Genomic DNA, 20,268 nt, shown 5'->3' on the forward strand with positions numbered 1-20,268 from the left:
GATGAACAATTCTTGTTTGCAGCCATTGTAAGTAGGAATCATTACTAATTTTAAAAACCCAGCCATGAATTTCTTCCCATTCTGAATTATGAATTTCAAAAATATTCATCCATTTATCATGACAAGTAGGAATGTCTCTGTTTCTAACAAGAATATTGTATATATGATTCGTTCCTTTCTTAGAGGATAAGATAGGTTTTAAATACAGTGGTATAATAGGAAATTCACATTCAATATTTGCATCGCTTTCATTTGATTTTACCGTTTTCATTAGTTTATTTAAGATATTTCGAATTGCTGCAAATACAAGGAAATTGATATTTATACCAGTTTTTCTTTCCAATTCTACTCGATCAATTATACTGCCATCTGTATTCATTATATCTTTCACGAACCTTATTCCTCTTTGATAAAGATATTTCATGAAAACAGGTTTCTTATCGATTTGAATCAAATGATTATAAAACAGTGGCGAATCTAGAATTTTATTCATTGTGTCAGTTGGAAAAACATCAATGAAATGAGAGTACGAGCACAGAACATCTTTCCAGAAAGGGTTTTTAATTTGTTTTACTAATATATCAACGTAATCTTTTCCAAAATTAAACAATTTTTCAAAATGTACAATATTATTTGTTAGACTATAACATTTATTTGATTGAACTGTCAATACTCTATGTAACCACGTTAATTTTAAACTTTTCATATAAGATACAATATCAACCATTTTAAGACCACCCTCGGCATAACTTTTAACTAAAACTAAACTTTTTATTTTTGGTGGGCCTTGCCAAAGAAATTCATAGAATAAGGTATGAATTTGCTGCAACATCTGTGCTGAAGGATTTGGTAAGGATGTAAAAAGATGCGTTAATAACGGTAAAAGAAGGGATTTTATTACTGTTATTTTACCTATTGGAGTAAGTTGTCGTTTCTTCCAGTATGAAATGCTGCTCTTTATTTTGTCAATTTTCTCTTTGAAATTAATTTCAGTCATTTTTTCTAAGTCTATATGAAATGTAAGTCCAAGAAGTTTAAACGCATGTGTATTCCAATTCAATTTCCATTTTGTTTTAATTGATCTTGTAGTATACTTGAGAGATCCTATCCAAACAACATGTGTTTTTTCAAAATTAACTTTTAACCCTGAATATTTTGCGAATTCATTCAAAATGTTTAAAGTAGAGTTTAATGATTTATCTGTTCCATCAAGGAGTATAGAGGTATCATCAGCAAACTGACTTATTTTATATTCAACGCCGTCTATAACAATACCTTTTATGTCTTTATTATTTCGAATTTTATGTGCTAAGATCTCTGCGCATAATATAAAGATGTAGGGGCTTATTGGGTCTCCTTGACGACAACCACGTTCAATCCTAAAGAAATCAGACAGAAAACCATTTAACTGCACGGAAGTTTGCGTATCTGTATAAAACAATGAAATCCATTTTCTGAACATAGGACCAAACTTAAAGAAATCAAGAGTGTTATTAATAAAATCAAACGATAAGGTATCAAACGCCTTCTCAAAATCAATCATCATTAAAAGACCTGGTATATTATTATTTTCAGTAAAATGCATAATGTCATATATTAGACGTGTATTTTCGCCTATAAACCTTCCTTTAATAAATCCCGTTTGATCTGTATTTATAAGAATATCTAGTACCGATTTTAACCGTTTTGCTAAAGATCCTGAAGCTAATTTATAAACAGTGTTTAGTAAAGTTATAGGTCTCCAGTTTTTAAGTACTGTTTAGGTTTATCTCCTTTAGGTATACAAATAATAATGCCTTGTTTTTGTGTAGTTGACAATTCACCTTTCATAAATGCATAGTTAATAGCTCTTACAACAAAATGTCCAACTTGCTTCCAAAAAACTTTAAAGAAATTTGTAGTAAATCCATCTGACCCCGGACTTTTATCATTTTTCATATTTTTTAAAGTTTCAGAAACCTCGGTATAAGAAAGAAAACCTTCTAAACTATTTGCTTGTGCGTCGTTTAATTTAGGTATATTTACACCGGTTAGATAGTCATCTAGATTTGTCGCAGTTATATTATCATTCTTAGCATATAACTTTTCATAAAAGGTTCGAGCTTCTTTCAAAATTTCTTGTTGATTGTATATAACAGTTTTGTCATCTTTTTCCAAGAAAGGTATAGTTTTAGAGGTATAATGGTTTTTTTCTAAATTACAAAAATATTTTGACGGTTTCTCTCCGTCATCTATCCATTTAGCTCTAGAACGAATAAAATATCCTTGCATTTTTTCTTGTCTTAAAAGCTGATCATGTATTGTAAATTGCAAACAGTCGTTACTTATTTCGCCAATATTAGATAAATTGTAAACTGGTAAACAGTACTGTAATTTAACTTCTTCTATTTTTTTATTTATACACTCAAGATAATTAATATCATATAGTAGTGAATTATTAAACTTCCAAAGACCTTTGCCGTGTGTAACTTCCTCAAAATTTAAAGACAAAATAATTACTGAGTGATCAGACCTATAGCTTATGTCTATAGTACAATTTCTAACATGTGGTAGAAAATCTTCTGTAACAAGAAAAAAATCTAGTCTCGCCTGTTGCAGAGGATTAGTTCTTCTCCATGAAAATTTACGTATAACACCATTCAATTCTCTAAAGGGATCATATAAATGTCTCTCGTTTACAGCTCTTAATAAAACTTCTCTAGCTTTTTTATTATTATCTAAGGATCTATAATTGTAATAATCTAGGTCAGTGTTTAAAACAAGATTAAAATCGCCACACCATATGTATGTATCATTTCCAATATTATCAATACTCTGAAAAATGTATTCATAAAAAGATGGTTTATCAACATTCGGTCCATATATGTTTATTAAGGTGAAACGTTTTGAATCAAAACTTAAGTCTAGTATAACATAATTACCTTCAACATCATACAATGTATTATAACTATTGCAATCTATATTTCGTTTAAACAAAATGCCCACACCTCTAGAATTTGTTTCGCCAAAGCTAAAGAAACATTCTCCATTCCATTCTGTATACAAAGTTTTATTCATATCAGCTGTAAAATGCAAATCTTGTAAACAATATATATCAGCCCCCATCTCTTTCAGAAAACAAAACATATCAGCTCTTTTTCTACTGTCACGTAAGCCTCTTCAATTGTACGAAATTATTTTTATGTTACCCATTGTCATAAATAACACTTAAAAATTGTTTTTCAGAACCAAAGTATACATTGCATAAAAGGTACAGTTCTCTGTACATAAATATGACATTCATTGTAAAACGTAGGAAACAAGAAAAAAAATACAAAAGAAAAAAAAGTGATAGTATTTTATTTGTAAGAACCATTTACGGCATTGGAATGCGGAAACGGAATTTTAGCGTTTTACATTGATGTTTATATGCTGCATTGTGAAACTCATATTTTAACATATATAACCATCATAACAATTTATTTCCCAATTAAAAATCTCCATGAAAAAATTGCATTTATATAACTAAGAACCAATTAAATACCATACAATTGTGAAAATATGCGCTGTACTTAATTTACAAGGTATTTACACCCATCACCAAATGCATTCTATTAATGCATATATGTACAATATATATTAAATACTAATACATTACTCCAAACATAATTGTTTTAATGATTAAAGTACAAAAAACTTCAAAACCTGATTATTTCATTTCTGAGCATTTTGTTACGGGTTTCTCTCCACGCACTGATGTAAACAGGTACTGGACATTTGACCCGTTAGGGAAAAAAAAACCCTGACTGGGTCATCCATGAAAAACACGTGCTAGCACGCTTTGGTAGGACACGTGTGTGTATTTGTTTACTGTGAATTTAATGTAAATAATATCTAAAGCAATTCGGATAAAACTTATTACACCCAGACCACTGGATAATTAAAACGGATACTTTACTTCCGAACATCTATTGGAATAAATGACACACGTAAGTTATAAACAAAGAAGTACAAATTAGAACAAAGATGTAACAATAACATTGGTGTCATATGCACATCCTGTGAAATTTTTTCGGAAATCATATTTTTACCTGATTTTAAAGTCGCAGTCAAAAACTTTGAGCCGTTACTCAAATCGGACATTAATAATTCGGATCAACCTATGACAAAAATCTCGTAAACTGTAAGATTATTAATCTCGATTTCGGCAAAAGCGTTTATCACAAACATTTTTAATACTATATGGTAATAATGAACTTCATAATTGACAAACATGGTTTTTCTTCTCTATCAAAATCATTTTGTCGTTTATACCACGTACAAGGCCATAACAGTATTGGATTATAAAAAAAGACTCAGAATCTCTTTTAAAGTTTGTTCGGCGCAAGTTCTACGCACATACCATATAAAATATTGTAATTACTTCATGTGTAACTCATGATTTATGTGGGAGTTATGAAGTAGACAAATTTACTACGACTTTGCGTACAGTCATTGATACAATTATAGTATTGTGTATTGGGGGGAGGGGAAGTTGGGAATTAGCACAAAAAGTAAACAAAAGCTAAAAATGCTACCAAATATTTGAGAATATTTTGAATATTTGAAATATTAGCATAATTATAAAGGGAAAATTGACCATTATCGCCGTAATGTTTTTACTTCACGTGCAACTCATGATTTATGTGAGAGTTAAGAAGTATACATATTTACTACGATTATGCATACATTCATTGATAAATAGTTTTGTGTATTGGAGGGGGAGGAGTTGGGAATTTACACAAGAAGAAAAACAAAAGTTAGGAATGATACCAAGTAGTTCAAGTATTTGAGAATATTTGAAATATTAGCATGGTTTTAAAGGGAAAATTGGGCTATTATCACCGTAATGTGTTTACTTCACATCATTCTTTATGTGAGAGTTAAAAAAAAAGAAAAGAAAAAAAGACAGATTTACTACGACTTAGCGTACATTCATTGATACAATACTATTACCGTGTAAACCATGTGTATTGTAGGGGGAAGAGTGGGGAATTTACAAAAGAAGTAAACAAATAAAGTATTTGAGAAAATTTGAAATAGAGAATCTAATAGCCTGATTATTCAATTTGAAAACTTTTGAATATACATGTATTTATCACTGCATTTACTATAGTATTAATTATATAGGCTTACACTAATTATACATATAGCTAGTCTCTGTCATACATGTACATACATGTACACTTTCTATACATCTCTTCTCTCCCATGGATCTGTCTTTAATTTTCTAACTTCTAGGTACACATTAATTCCTATTTCTACTATTCTAGTCTTGAGTTTCTCCTCATGCCTAATCTTATATGCTATTCTAGCTAGGTTTGACCTGATCCTCTTCATTTCAGATGGTAAGTCTGTAAGAATTCTCTTTCTTTCATCTGTAATAGCAGTAAAATTTAGGCCATATTTTTAAATTGAAATATGCAAGAAATTAAAATTCAGAAATTTGTTTTAAAAAGGTATTTTTTTTAAAGATTATTTATTTATTAAATTAAGAAGATTTTCAGTAGATTTATTATGCAGATAATATGCAAACAAAATGTGAAGCCAAGCTATATGATAAGATACTGGCACTTTTATGTGCAGATATGTGACATCTGGCATTACCTGTCCAGAACTGCTAATTGCAATTATCATAAATTGGTGTGTCTGCTATCACCAGGTATCTTTAATAAGCTTGTTGTCATGTAGATATAATTTGAATATTGAATAATGGTATTAGTTTATGGCTTTAGATGTGAGAGGGTCATCCAGGCCCTTTCAAGCTTAAATTTGATTGGCTACTGATAAAAGTATATTTCTTTTCATTGGTTAATTATTTTTATTTGCAAATCTTGATCATGCAGTTTTTGCTGCTATTCAAGGAGTTAAGTTTTAGACACAAAGGTGTAAAGATGTTTTAAAAGTTCCTGGCATCTCTTGCCAGAAATAAGGGCATATCAATGACTTATATTGAGTCAGCCTATTAAACTTTGAAGGAACACTTAAGTTTTACTTTGTTATTTAAAATACAGGATTTTGTGAATTGTTGTAACTTTAACATTGGAAATTTATTATTCACTGGAACTTTGTTACATCTTTGTTGCTTGTTACAATCTAAATGGGAAACCTGAATTAAACTTCAAAAAACAGTTACATTGTGTTTTATCTGCATGCAGTGTGGACAATTATCTAAAGGTCAAGCCTAAAACCAAAGGCTTATCAGTCTGTCAAAATGAGGTTCCTTTAAATATATAACACTCGGTGGAATCTCACAGGAGCTCGAACCCGGCTAATTTCCCCAAGACTACAACAAATCAACCGGTACCACCTGTGAGCCCGAGTCATGACCCCAACACCCTTGGAACGATAAGGGCCCACTATGACAGATGTGTGGCGGAGTAACCGGGTACGATCAGTGAGATGGACATGAAGAAACTGGAATAGAATTTTATTTGTTTGACACATTGGAAAATTTCATTGAGAAGAAACTTTGGAAAACATACAAAACTACATATAAAGAACAAATTTATAAATTTATATAAACATTACTTCAACATGGATGGGACTCTTTGATCTTGGTCTTTCTGGATTTCTGCTTGAGATCAATACAAAATTACGAGACCAAACGTTAATAAACAATTTTTCTTTGGCAATGGCGATGGAACTACAGAACTCTTTAAAAACACAAAACCAAACTTCGATGAACAGCTATTTTTCCGGTGCATTTTGATAGAACCAGGGATGAGAGGCTGTAACCAGTAACTAAAAAGCCAGGATCCTTATGACATGTGGGCATGCAGGAATCAATATACAAGACAATCAGTGAAACTCTAAATTTACCATAAAGCATAAACTGTGGTGAGTACATACTGAATATACTTGTTTTCCTTATTACTTGTTATCTGTGATTCTGGGCAAATCTTGGGTTTAAAGGCAACAATAATGCACTTTTGAAGGAAAATATTTAAGGTCTCAGAGTTTTGCTCATTGTTTTTACAAATAAAAGTGGGTTTGTTTTTCATATTTTCAAAGCTGAAAATAACCCAAAAATTGATTTCTGAAAAGTCATATAAGTAACTTTGGCTTAAATTTCAAGATTGTTGCATAGAGGAACATTTTGTCAGTTGAGGGAAGAAATATAATAAAATTAAAGGTACACTTGCTTCCAAGTAATAAATAATTTGTTTTAGACTAGTTGTAAAGAGTGTGGTCTGAGTCTTATACATGTAAATATAATATTATTTCCATTCCTATCCTAGTGAGAAATTTATCTTAAATTGAAGATATTCAAATTTAAGAGAGAACTCGCATATGGATTAAAAATTACTGGTGAAAATTAGTGAGGTGTTAGAATTTATATCTAAGCAAACTAGTGTTAATCTTGTTGGAAAAATTAATACTTTGTGTCATTTTGTTTATTTTTTTTTAACCTGATGTTTTAGCTAGGAATATTTGAACACCAAATTTGAGAATAGAGGCTTAGCTGTTCATTATGTGAATTGAAATTTTTGCAGTTTAAGAAAAAACTGTTTGAATATACTTGTGGGAATTTTTCCCATTTAAATGCCTGCGGCTTACTGTGCCTTTTTGTTTCATTTTTCTGAACTTCCTGAAGAGTCATGTTCATTTAAAGCCATTTATGATTTATGGTTCCCTCATTAAAAAGATGTTTATTTGGATACAGCGAGTGTGTTCTTAAAGGTTGTTTATAGTACGCCTCCGACAAGCTTGTAAAATTTTTTTAGTGCATTTCATACACTTGTTAGTAACGAATTTTCTGACCATAGTATAAGCTGTAAAATGTTAGAGCAGATAAATCTGCATGTTATTTCACGTGCTCTGCAAGGAAGGTGTCATATATGCCACAATTAAAGCGGCATTGCTTAGATCTGAATGTTGTAGTGATAGAGTAGTATTCTCAGTTTAAAGTAGTAGACTTTTGTACCTCCTAGTTTATAATAAGCCTTCATAAAGTGAAAGATGGCACCAAGAAAGCTTAAATTAAAATCTTGGTATTGCAGCCAGAAAGTTTGCTCCAATTTTGCAGATTTTGGTAGTGAGGAGCCTAAAATCAAGTTTAGCACCAGTTTAGATAGAAATTTTGTAGAAGTTAAGTTTGGCAAAAATAGTATATCATGTTTGGTAGATAGTGGTGCTAGCATTTCTTGTATGTCAAGAAGATTGTTAAAACAAGTTGCACCGGAGGCAAAGGTGTCCCAGTCTGATATAGGTGCAGTTTTAGGTGTCTGTGGAGAGCGACATGTAGTTTTAGGACAGACAATTTTAGATGTAAATATAGGAGGGTTGACTTTGAAACAGAAATTTAGAATTTTTGAGACTTTGCACGCAAAAGCAATCTTAGGCATTGATTTTCTTAGGACAAATTCTGTTCAGACAGATTTTGGGGCTATGAAGTTGACAATACCAGCCCCTAGAGCAAATAAATCTAGTAGTCTTAGGGAAACTCCATTTGTAGGTAGTATTACAGTAGATACTTTCCCTGACTACAATACACCTATAGTGCTAGCTTCAGTGCCATGTGAGGTCATTGTGCCACCTCACAGTGAAATGGTTATCCCTGTTCATGTTCCCAGAATCCCAAATGGATCAGTTGTTATGCTAGAACCCACTTTAAGTTTGATGGGAAAACATTCTCTGGCTGGAGGTAAAACGGTCTGTAGAGTGCTAAATTCAAAGGGAACATATCGGTTAATGAACCCCACCAGTATGCCTGTGTTCCTGGAATCAAAGGACACAATAGCTAAAGCTTCGCAAGTCACAAACTCTTGTGTATCAGACCTCAAACCTGAGGCGACCATTAATGTAGCGTCCAGTGCTGGGCAAGATATTTATACTCCAAAGTATTATAAGAGGATAGTTAATGAGCTGGGGATCAATCTTGATCAAACAGATCTCAGCGACCAACAAATAGAGCAACTGTATACCCTTTTAGGGAAAAATAGAGACATATTTGCCAAGGATATTTCAGAATTAGGGGAGACTAATATGCATTTCCATACCATACATACGAAAACAGAAAAACCCATCAGTTGTCCTCCTTACCGTCAGTCCCCTGAAATGCGTAGGGTCCTCGACAAGCAGCTAGATGAGTATCTTGAGGCTGACATCATTGAGGAGTCAACCTCCCCCTATCATGCTCCTGTGGTATTGGTCAAGAAAGGAAACACAAATGAGTACAGGTTCTGTGTTGATTTCAGGAGGTTAAATGAACAGTCGGTCCCTATGTCATTTCCCATTCCCAGTTTGCCTGATGTATTTGACACCTTGGCAGACACTGAACCCGAGATTTTCTCCTCTGTGGATTTGCGCAGTGGATTTTTTCAAGTACCCCTTGACCCAAAAACAAAACATAAGGCTGCATTCATTACCCACAGAGGAATTTTCAATTTCAAGCGCCTACCTATGGGTCTTTCCAATTCAACCTTGACCTTTCAAAGCCTAATGTACAAGGTATTAAAATCTATGAACTTCAAGTCGGCCTTGATTTATGTTGATGATGTGCTTTTATTTGATAAGTCATTTGATTCCCATCTGTCCCATCTCCAACAGTTGTTTCAGCTTCTTAGAAGTGCTAATTTGAAGCTTCACCCGGCAAAATGTGCTTTTGCCACAAAGTCAATTAAGTACCTAGGTCACATTGTGTCGAAAGACGGCATTAGGGTAAATCCTGAAAACATAGAGAAGCTGAAAAAATTCAAAAGTCCTACAAGTGCTAAACAAGTCAAAAGTTTCCTTGCAACAGCAAATTTTTTTCGCAGGTTTGTGAAAGATTTCTCAAAGATAGCTGGCCCTTTAAATCAGTTGCTCAAAAAGAATAAAAGATTTAAATGGACCTCAGAATGTGAAACCTCTTTCAATGAGTTAAAGAAACGACTCACTGAGGCACCTATCCTTGCCTATCCAAAGTTTGAGTTGCCCTTTAATTTGACAATTGATGCAAGTGACTATTCTGTTGGATTTATTCTCTCGCAAGTCCAAAATGGCAAGGAACATGCGATTGCTTACAATGGTCGTGCCTTACATGGAAATGAATTAAAGTGGCACATTACAGAGAAAGAAGCTTTGGCACTAGTTGAGGGAATACAGCACTATAGGGAGTATCTAGTAAATCAGAAATTTACAGTGTTTACGGACAATGTGTCTGTGAAATACTTGCAGAGCATTAAGGACTGTAATGGTAGGTTAGGTAGGTGGAGCTTGTTACTTCAAGGGTACAATTTTGAGATTGTACATAAGCCAGGAAAACAGAATCCTGCTGATTATTTGTCAAGACAAAAGTATAAGATTAGTTCTACCCAAACACCAGATGAAGATCAAGTTATTAATGTAAATACTTCAACTGACACTTGCAGTACTGAAGTCACTTTATATATGAAAACGAAACACAGGAAGAAAATTATTGCAAGTCTGCAAGATGAGAAGCCTCAGAATGTACAGTTGCCAGACTTAGTTAATTTACAGAGGTCATGTCCAGACTTCAGGGATATTTACAAGTACAAATTTTTTAATGTTGTGCCAGAAGACTCAGACAAGGCCAAAACTGTTGTGGCTGAAGCCTACAATTTTGAATTAGATGATGGTGTACTTGTCCATCTTTATATGAAGCGGGGCAAGAACACTCCTCGAGAAGACCGTCTTGTAAAGCAAGTAGCTGTACCAAGGGTTCTTCGAGATGATGTTCTTCGCTCATATCATGACTGTGTTTTAGGGGGCATCAAGGTTTCGATCGTACTTATATGGCACTCAGGAATAAATTTTATTGGAGTTCTATGTACCATGATATCCAGGTATATGTACGTTCATGCGAAGTGTGCCAACAGTCTAAGCGTAACTTTCATACTAAACGACCTCCTCTACATCCTCAACCAGTCAGTGATGTGCTTGATAGATGGCACATGGACATTTTGAGTGGTCTGCCTACTACCAAGGACAAGTACAAACATGTGCTCCTTGTGGTAGACAGCTGCTCAAAATGGTGTGAAGCTTTTCCGCTCCGAACTCAGGAGGCCACTGAAGTAGCCCGCCGTTTTCTACAGAGAAATCGTAACTAGGTTTTGGCGCACCTCGAGTTCTAATCACTGACCGTGGAAAAAATTTCACGTCTAAGCTGGTGAAAGCTCTGTGTGAGTTTTTCCAAATCACCAGACACCTTACCAGTTCCTATCATCCGCAAACGAATGGTTCTGTGGAGCGTATGAATTCTGTTGTTCTGCAGGCTCTACGTGCTTACACCCAGAATCAGCAGGATGACTGGCCAGAACTGTTACCAGGCATCATGATGGCCTATCGAGCCACACCTGCAACACAGTCTACAGAGTATTCACCTTATTTCATGTTATTTGGCCGTGAGATGAAGATGCCAATTGACACAGCATTAATTCCCAAGGAGCATATGACACAGGACCATAAAGCTTTTTAAGCAGAATTCTACAGAATATGGAGGATGCTAGGCAAATAGCTAAGGAAAATATTGAAAAAGCTCAAGAAAGGTACAAGTCACAATATGACAAGAATGCAAAAGAAGTTAGTTACATACCAGCACAGAGAGTGTGGCTGTACTGTTCAAAAGTTCCGCTAGGGAAAGCACCAAAGTTACACCGAAAATGGGTCGGACCATATTACATAGTGCAAATATGTTCCAATGACACGTACCGACTGAGAAATTGCAAAACTAACAAAGAGGTCAAGTCGCTGGTGAATGTACAGAGACTAAAACCATATTATGACCCGGCAGAGCGTCCTACAAATCCCTTACCAGAGGAAGACCATAATAATGAGTTGAACCCTGAGGAGATCCAAGATGACCCTGACCTTCCAGAGAGGGCAGAAAGGCCTCAGACACAACCAGTCAGACCGAGAGATCTTCAGCAACCACCAGTGCAAAAAAGGCCACAGTTACCCCTACAGCCTAAACAACCACAGCAGCGACACAACAGGCCAAGTCAAGACAAGCAGACGGCAAACCAAACACCAGAGCAGCCAAGAATACCTGCAGAAGAGCAGCCATCCACAAGCAGACAAACAGAAACAGACACATCTAGAGTTTCTTCTCCAGAAACCTGTCCGGACTGCACTAATGGCACATGTAAACCCTACTCAGGGCATGAGATTTCAAGAATCCTGGAGGCCTGGTCAAATAAAAAGAAAACTTTGTACAAGCTGCGTTATAAACAGGAGGGTAAGAAACCAGATTGGCAATTTTCATGCAAGATCCCCGATCAAATGAGAAGAGAATTTCATGCTGAAAAGACAATGAAAGGGAAGAAACGCCGCCGTCAAACACAGAAAGGAAAATTCAAGTTCTTTGAAAAGCCAACAGTAAATCAGGTCACGACCTCAAAATCTACAGGCACTCAAACAGAAATGAACAAATCAGATTCCACACACAAACAAAAGACAGCTGAAATTTCGGACAAAGTGTCCAACATTGACAACAACAAACTGTTGGGAGTTCGTATCATTAAATGTAGGCCATATTACTATCTACAAAGGGAATCATCAACACCTGAATGGTGCACGCTGCAATCTGCTAGGGCATTTGCAGAGGACATATACATTAAACTTGACAAACTGACCCATGAGCGGAAAAGACAAGGAAAGATTGACTGTCTAAAATTCAGGTTAGATAGACGGGAAGGAAGGCCTATGAAAAGAATCTATACAGAATTATTCATTGAAACTGAGCACCTCTTGGAAATATGCATTGAGGACGATGGTACATACAGATATCTGATCAGTCACCAGAATAAAAATATTCCCCCATGTTGGTACCATGAAGAAGATGTGCCCAGTGTTCTTTTGGAAAACTTTCTGAAACTTTTGAAGAATGATTTTCAGCAGTCATGTTAAACATTACTTCATAGTAGGCAGAGTGTAGCATTTAATTAGCAGTACATATTGTAATCAAATTACTTGTATCGTAGTACAAACAATTCCACTGGTAGATTAGGTGAGATGAGAAAAAAAAATAAGATAGTTTAAAATATGTACTATAGATGATACAGTGAGAATGCAGGTCAGTTTCTAAAAAAAAAAAAAAAATAAGAAATACAAGAAGTATTATTTCACTGAGTTAAAGCTTTCATCTTCAAAAAAAAAAAAAACATCTCTTTTGTATAGAATTTACATTGCTTAACACAAAATGATATTCTTTTTGCTTTAAATAGACTACAGTTGTTGTAAGTAATAGTATGTTTTGTTTTTTTTCCTCAAAAAAAAAAAGATCAACTCACTTATTGATAGGTGGGCCAATCTTTGATAAGATAGGGAGTGAGTTTTAAGTTAGATCAAGCGCGCAGGTCTTGCTTGAGAAAGCCTCTGTTTTATCCAACATTGGTGTCAAAATTTTGTGCATTTATTTCCTTATTCTTATTTCAAAGAGAATATGTTACAATTTTAAAGAATCTGTCTGCTTCTAGTAAGCATTTTATTAAAATAGGTATTTATTGTCAATTATGACAAATTTTGCATTTTCTGTTTTGGATGAAGCCACCTTTAAGTTTTATTTCTATACAGAGACCTAAAAGGCAGTTGAGTTGAGTTAAAATATTTTGAGAGACAGATTTTTTATAGCATTCTATATAGAGTCATAAGTATTTCCATATAATTTATAGATATAATCCTATGTTTGAGATTCTGATTTACCTTAAAAAATCATTATGTTGCAAAAAATTAAGCAGTATACTTGGCGGGCTGCTTAAATAATGGTTTGGGACTGTTTGTTCACAGAAAACTGGTAGCAAGGTATATACAGTATATGATGGTGTACTCAAAATGAAAGAATGTGATATTTTATTATAAATTTAAAAACTACAGTGGAAAAGTAGCAACTGAAAAAAAAAAACATTGACAGTCTTAGTGTCGGTTGAATGATGACAATAAAATGATGAAAAAAAAACTAATGACAGTGCCATGATGAGCTGAAAAATGATGTGCAAATGCAATACACTGTCAAAAAGTAACAAACAAACATGCTATAGAACTGTGAACAGAAACGAGTTAAGAAATGCAATGAATCGTGAAGGGAAAAAAGCCATGATGCTATTATAAACTGTTGTTGCAATGATGCTACATGTATACTGAAATAAAATAGTGATGATTACAGTGATGATTAGAAATCAGAGTTGAAATAGCAATGATGCTGTGTTATTTATGATAATGTGATGATGTGAATAAGACAGAGGGCAGAAGTTGTTATATGATGTTATAATGATAAAAAACAAAAATTGGCACGAACTGTAATTGAAAAGGATGTTTTGAAATTATATTGAAGTTTTTCTTGAAAAGTGAATCAGGTTGAAACTAAAATGATTGTGCCATTATTCAGCATGTTAACATATATACACGTGTAATGTAAATATGAAATGGTACCATCTGTAAATAATGTAAATAATGCACAAAAAAAAAAAAAAAAGTATGTTAAGTACTAAAAAAAATCTTCATATCATATGTTTAAACTGTGTTTTATTATGTTATAATGACTATGTATTTAATATGTTTGGGGACAAACATAATATGCCAGGGGGAATGTGTAATAGCAGTAAAATTTAGGCCATATTTTTAAATTGAAATATGCAAGAAATTAAAATTCAGAAATTTGTTTTAAAAAGGTATTTTTTTTAAAGATTATTTATTTATTAAATAAGAAGATTTTCAGTAGATTTATTATGCAGATAATATGCAAACAAAATGTGAAGCCAAGCTATATGATAAGATACTGGCACTTTTATGTGCAGATATGTGACATCTGGCATTACCTGTCCAGAACTGCTAATTGCAATTATCATAAATTGGTGTGTCTGCTATCACCAGTATCTTTAATAAGCTTGTTGTCATGTAGATATAATTTGAATATTGAATAATGGTATTAGTTTATGGCTTTAGATGTGAGAGGGTCATCCAGGCCCTTTCAAGCTTAAATTTGATTGGCTACTGATAAAAGTATATTTCTTTTCATTGGTTAATTATTTTTATTTGCAAATCTTGATCATGCAGTTTTTGCTGCTATTCAAGGAGTTAAGTTTTAGACACAAAGGTGTAAAGATGTTTTAAAAGTTCCTGGCATCTCTTGCCAGAAATAAGGGCATATCAATGACTTATATTGAGTCAGCCTATTAAACTTTGAAGGAACACTTAAGTTTTACTTTGTTATTTAAAATACAGGATTTTGTGAATTGTTGTAACTTTAACATTGGAAATTTATTATTCACTGGAACTTTGTTACATCTTTGTTGCTTGTTACAATCTAAATGGGAAACCTGAATTAAACTTCAAAAAACAGTTACATTGTGTTTTATCTGCATGCAGTGTGGACAATTATCTAAAGGTCAAGCCTAAAACCAAAGGCTTATCAGTCTGTCAAAATGAGGTTCCTTTAAATATATAACACTCGGTGGAATCTCACAGGAGCTCGAACCCGGCTAATTTCCCCAAGACTACAACAAATCAACCGGTACCACCTGTGAGCCCGAGTCATGACCCCAACACCCTTGGAACGATAAGGGCCCTCTATGACACATCCCTTAAAACTGGACTTAAAAACTTAGAATAAACAAGGTCTCTATCTTCATAGGACACAAATCTTATTATGACTGGCTTTGGTCCATCAGCATCTGAGGGCACTCTATGACAGTTGCTAAATAGCATCATGTCTACTCTTTCTTTCTTTAATTGAAGTTTATCTTTGAAGAATGTCTTCATTACCTCTTGGAGATTTTCATTATCTTGTTCTTGAAATCCATAAAAAAGGAGATTATACTTCCTTTCATGTTTTTCAAGTAACAGCATCTGTTTCTTCATCTCATCCAGCTCCAACTTGACTTTGCCAATTTTTGAGTTCTGATTTTCTGCCATCTCATCCAACTTTTCATCTTGAAATGATACACAGTTTTCTATCTCATTTACCTTAGATTTAATTTCTGCCATTTCTCCTTTTGTGGAAGCTAAATCTCCCCTTATGAGACTGATCTCCTTCTTTACCTCATCAAACACACTGGTGAATTTATTTTCAATTTTGTTTAATCTTTTTTCCACATTCTCTTCAAATGAATGAAATAAGCCTTTTATTTCATCTCTAAACTTATCATAGTTTATGTCAGTTTGCCCGGGGATACTTTTATCTTTATCTTTTTCTTTCCCAGTTTTCAGCTTTTGTTTTTCATCCAAGGCAATGTTTACGGATTCTCTCCTTGCTGCGCCTCTTTGCGCCATCTTGATATTTTCAGTTTCACCTTTAGCTTTTATGTCCAAAACAGTTAATTTATTACGCTTATTACCTTTTGTATTGAAAATTGTATTGAATATTGTACACGATAACAAATTAATAACACTTTCTGGAATTGACTGTTCATGTAAAACCGGGTGGGTGGGGTGCTGTAACCTTATAACCTCGTACCGTAGTCTTTTAATTTCTCAATTCAAGCAGCACATTTCACAAAAGTTCATTAAGAAATCATGTAGAGAACACTTTTTTCAACCTTCATTTGATAATCAGCAGTCAATACCGACAAAATATCGTAAAAAACGCCATTTTTCCAACCCGCTTAAATTTTTCATACCGCCATGGCTGTGCTTGATTTTTTTTTTTTTTTTTTTCCCAAAAGAAATAACGAAACAGGAAAGAATAAAAACATGGCACCGAAAAAAAAAAAATTCCGAGTTTTAGGTTAAAAAATTGTTTGAGTCGCAGCGATTTTCGTGAGTTGGTCGCTTTACCGCAAACAATTTTTTAAGGATGGCCTAAGGGGGGGGGGGGGGGGGGGGGCGACCGACCTCCCCCGCCCCCCACAAACTTCGAATTCGCTCCTACGCCACTGATTAAGGATAAAAATAAATGTATCAAATAATGCATGACGCAAATGACACCTGGAGATTACCTCGTTTGGGTTGTCATAGTAAATTCCAAGGCATTTATGGTCCGGGGCGACACGACAAACTTCAGTGAACAAATTTCCTGCATATTTGTACGGTCCTTGTGCGAATTTATAGGCAACTACGGCTTGCCCTATGGGTGGGGTGCCTGCTCCAACATCTATAGGTTTTAAAACGCCACTGACATAAAGCAAGGCGGCAATAGATAAACAAAGAATCACAAATAAAATGAGAATTCCCGCTAGAATCAATGTGAAGGCCTCCATTTTATTTTTATGGTTAGCTTGATTGCGATAAAGCAGAATGTGTTCTTCGACTTTGACCGTTCGGGGTCTTTCAACATGATAGGGTTCTTTTTGTTGTTGTTGGATTTAACGTCGCACCGACACATGATAGGTCATTTGGCGACTTTCCAGCTTTAATGGTGGAGGAAGACCCCAGGTCCCCCTTCGTGCATTATTTTACCACGAGCGGGCACCTGGATAGAACCACCGACCTTCCGTAAGCCAGCTGGATGGCTTCCTCACATGAAGAATTCAACGCCCCGAGTGAGGCTCGAACCCACATCGATGAGGGGCAAGTGATTTGAAATCTAGACCAAATTAAAAAGGTGTGCACTCAAATAAAAACATTTTTTAGAGGCTAATCTTAAAACTTCAGTTATTAACGACCATAATTTTAGTGTTAAAATCACCCGTAGTAATAACTCCGTAGTAATAACTGACTATTTCATTCACTTCTCAGTTAGCATGTTACATATAAATATGAGATTTCTTTCAGTTTTTTTTTTAAACTCCTAACTACTCGATACGAGGATTATTTAGTTGACTAAAACGTTCTTACTTGACTGACAGTTTTAAATGCAATTCAAAGTAAATGTATATTTGTGTTTATCAAGTGGGAAGTGTTTTGATAAAAAGGATTGTTGAAAAATACGGTGGCACAGAGATGACATAGAATCTGATGTTTTCACACTAATACGTAATGTTTAATACGTGTGCACTTATACGTAATATGTACACACGTATAGTAGCTAATGAGTACGTAGTTTTGTTCAGGGTGGATGGTCCTGCGTCCGTCGTCCTTCGTCCTGTGTCCTGCATCAACATTTTTACTTAAACATCTCTTCTGAAACTACTGGTCAGAATTAAATCAAATTTGATTAGTAGTATCCTGACATAGACTTCTATCAAGTTTGTTCGAATGGTTTACCTTGGCCCCTCTTAGGTGCTGCCAAAGCTAAAAATAGAAAATTCTTCAAACATCTTCTCCTCACGGACCGCTTGATGGATCTTCATCAAACTAAATTTATAGCATAACTATGAGGTCGTCTCACAAATTGTTAACATGGGTACAAAAAATAAATAAAATAAAACAAAATTTCCTGAGCTAAAAATATAAATACCTTTAAATGCCTTCCTCCCATGAACTGCTGGCAGTTAGAGAAAAAAAAAAAAAAAAAAAATACCTTTAAATAATATCTTCTCATGAACTGCTTGATGGATCTTCAGCAAACTTGTTTTCTGGCATTAATTATAAGGTCAACTCCCACATTTGAACAAGTGGGGACACTTGGCCCCTTTTAGATGCCACTTGAGTTGAAAATAGAAATACCTCCAAACGACTTCTTCTCATGAACCACTCGATGGATCTTCATCAAATTTGGTCTGTAACATCATTATAAGGTTCTCTCTCAATTTTGTTCAAATGGAGGCAGTCAGCCGCCCCTTGTAGGGGCCTCAAGGACTAAAAATAAAATACCTTTTAATTTTATATAGGGATGGGAACGAATATTCGAATATTCGAAAATCGGTCGAATATTCGAATATGAAAATCAAATTCGAATATTCGTAAATTATTGTATTTTTTTTTCAAAATCAGTATCATTGATCATTGATTTTGGGCAACATGAGCATGCTAATTCTACAGAATAAAACCAATTAAGTCATGTTTGTTTATCGCGTATCAAAAGATGTCCGATTAACAAGAAAATAGCAATGCATAATTGGCAGGGGTCATCGTTACGGATTAACAGTTTGCAACAGGCGTCAATGTGTCAGATGCATGTCAAAAGATGTCCAATTAAGAAGAAAATTGCAATGCATAATTACCTGGGGTCATCGCTACGGATTAACAGTTTGTATTAGGCGTAAATGTGATATCTTTTTATCATTTTTATTGGCGCCTGTTTTATGTAAAAAGTTTGCTGACATTTTATATAAAAATGCCTACAGTGTTTTTGGTAGGTCTGTAAACATAAACAAATCTAAAAATAAAAGAAAAGTTAAGAGTAAGAGGTTTATGCAAGAATGCGTATCGGCTAGACGTGAATTTCGTTCAGCCAAGGCAGCTTATCGGAAAAATAAATGTGATCATAATAGAAATGTATTACTTGAAAAACGTCGCATTTACCGTTCTTCCAAGCGCAAAGCCCGTGCTAGTTATAAGGCCAATCAAAGAAGTAATTTGCACAATCTAGCTACGTCCCAACCTCAACAATTTTGGAAAGAGATACGTAAACTTAAAGCTAGCAAAGTACAGAATAACAATATTAGTTCTGAAGAATTTTTTAATCATTTTAAGCATATCTACTCTGATGATGACAATTTTAGCAATGAAGATGTTGAGAATGACTTGTTTAACAATGGTGATGGAAATGATATTGAACAACTTGACAGATTATTCACTGTAGATGAAGTATTTAAAGCTATGTCAGAGCTAAAGCGTGGTAAAAGCGGAGGTGTAGACAGTTTAATTCCTGAGATGTTTATTAAGTGCAAAGATATATTTGCACCACTATTATGTAGACTGTTTAACCATATGTATGTACATTGTATCTACCCAGATAGTTGGACAAAAGGCGTTATTGTTCCTGTTCCCAAAAAGGGCAATCCAAATGATGTTAATAATTACAGGGGCATTACTCTTACCAGTATTTTTTCTAAAATATTTTCTACTTTGTTGAATACACGTCTTCGAATATGGGCGGAAGAAAATGAATTGTTGTCAGATTTTCAATTCGGATTTCGAAAAAATAAAAGCACTGTTGATTGTATTTATGTTCTAACATCTTTAATTGATAGAGTTATCTCTCATGAAAAGAAAAAACTTTACTGCGCATTTGTAGATTTTCGAAAAGCTTTCGATGTAGTGTATAGAAATGGCATATGGTTTAAATTATTACAATGTGGAGCCTCAACAAGGTTAGTTAAAATGTTACAGAAAATATATGAACAGGTAAAATGTTGTGTAAGAGTAAATGGTGATTATACTGAAAATTTTAATAGTACCAAGGGAGTTAAGCAAGGCGAGCCTTTGTCACCTCTGCTATTCCTGTTCTTTATAAATGATATGTCTCAATATATATATATGATAATG

General features: G+C 34.2%; 1 protein-coding gene across 1 annotated transcript in view; it reads right to left on the bottom strand.

Annotated features, from left to right (window-relative positions):
• LOC123528934 (testis-expressed protein 264-like) overlaps positions 1-17,186 on the bottom strand; it is a 32,609-nt gene extending 15,423 nt beyond the window's left edge. The window contains exon 1 of the mRNA XM_045309015.2: positions 16,896-17,186. Coding sequence (XP_045164950.2) covers positions 16,896-17,156 — 261 coding nt within the window. The 5' untranslated portion in view covers positions 17,157-17,186. The remainder of the gene's footprint in view (positions 1-16,895) is intronic.
• Between the last annotated feature and the right edge of the window lie 3,082 nt (positions 17,187-20,268).

The sequence above is a fragment of the Mercenaria mercenaria genome, chromosome 13 (genome assembly GCF_021730395.1).
Source record: "Mercenaria mercenaria strain notata chromosome 13, MADL_Memer_1, whole genome shotgun sequence".
Taxonomy (NCBI): Eukaryota; Metazoa; Mollusca; class Bivalvia; order Venerida; family Veneridae; genus Mercenaria; species Mercenaria mercenaria.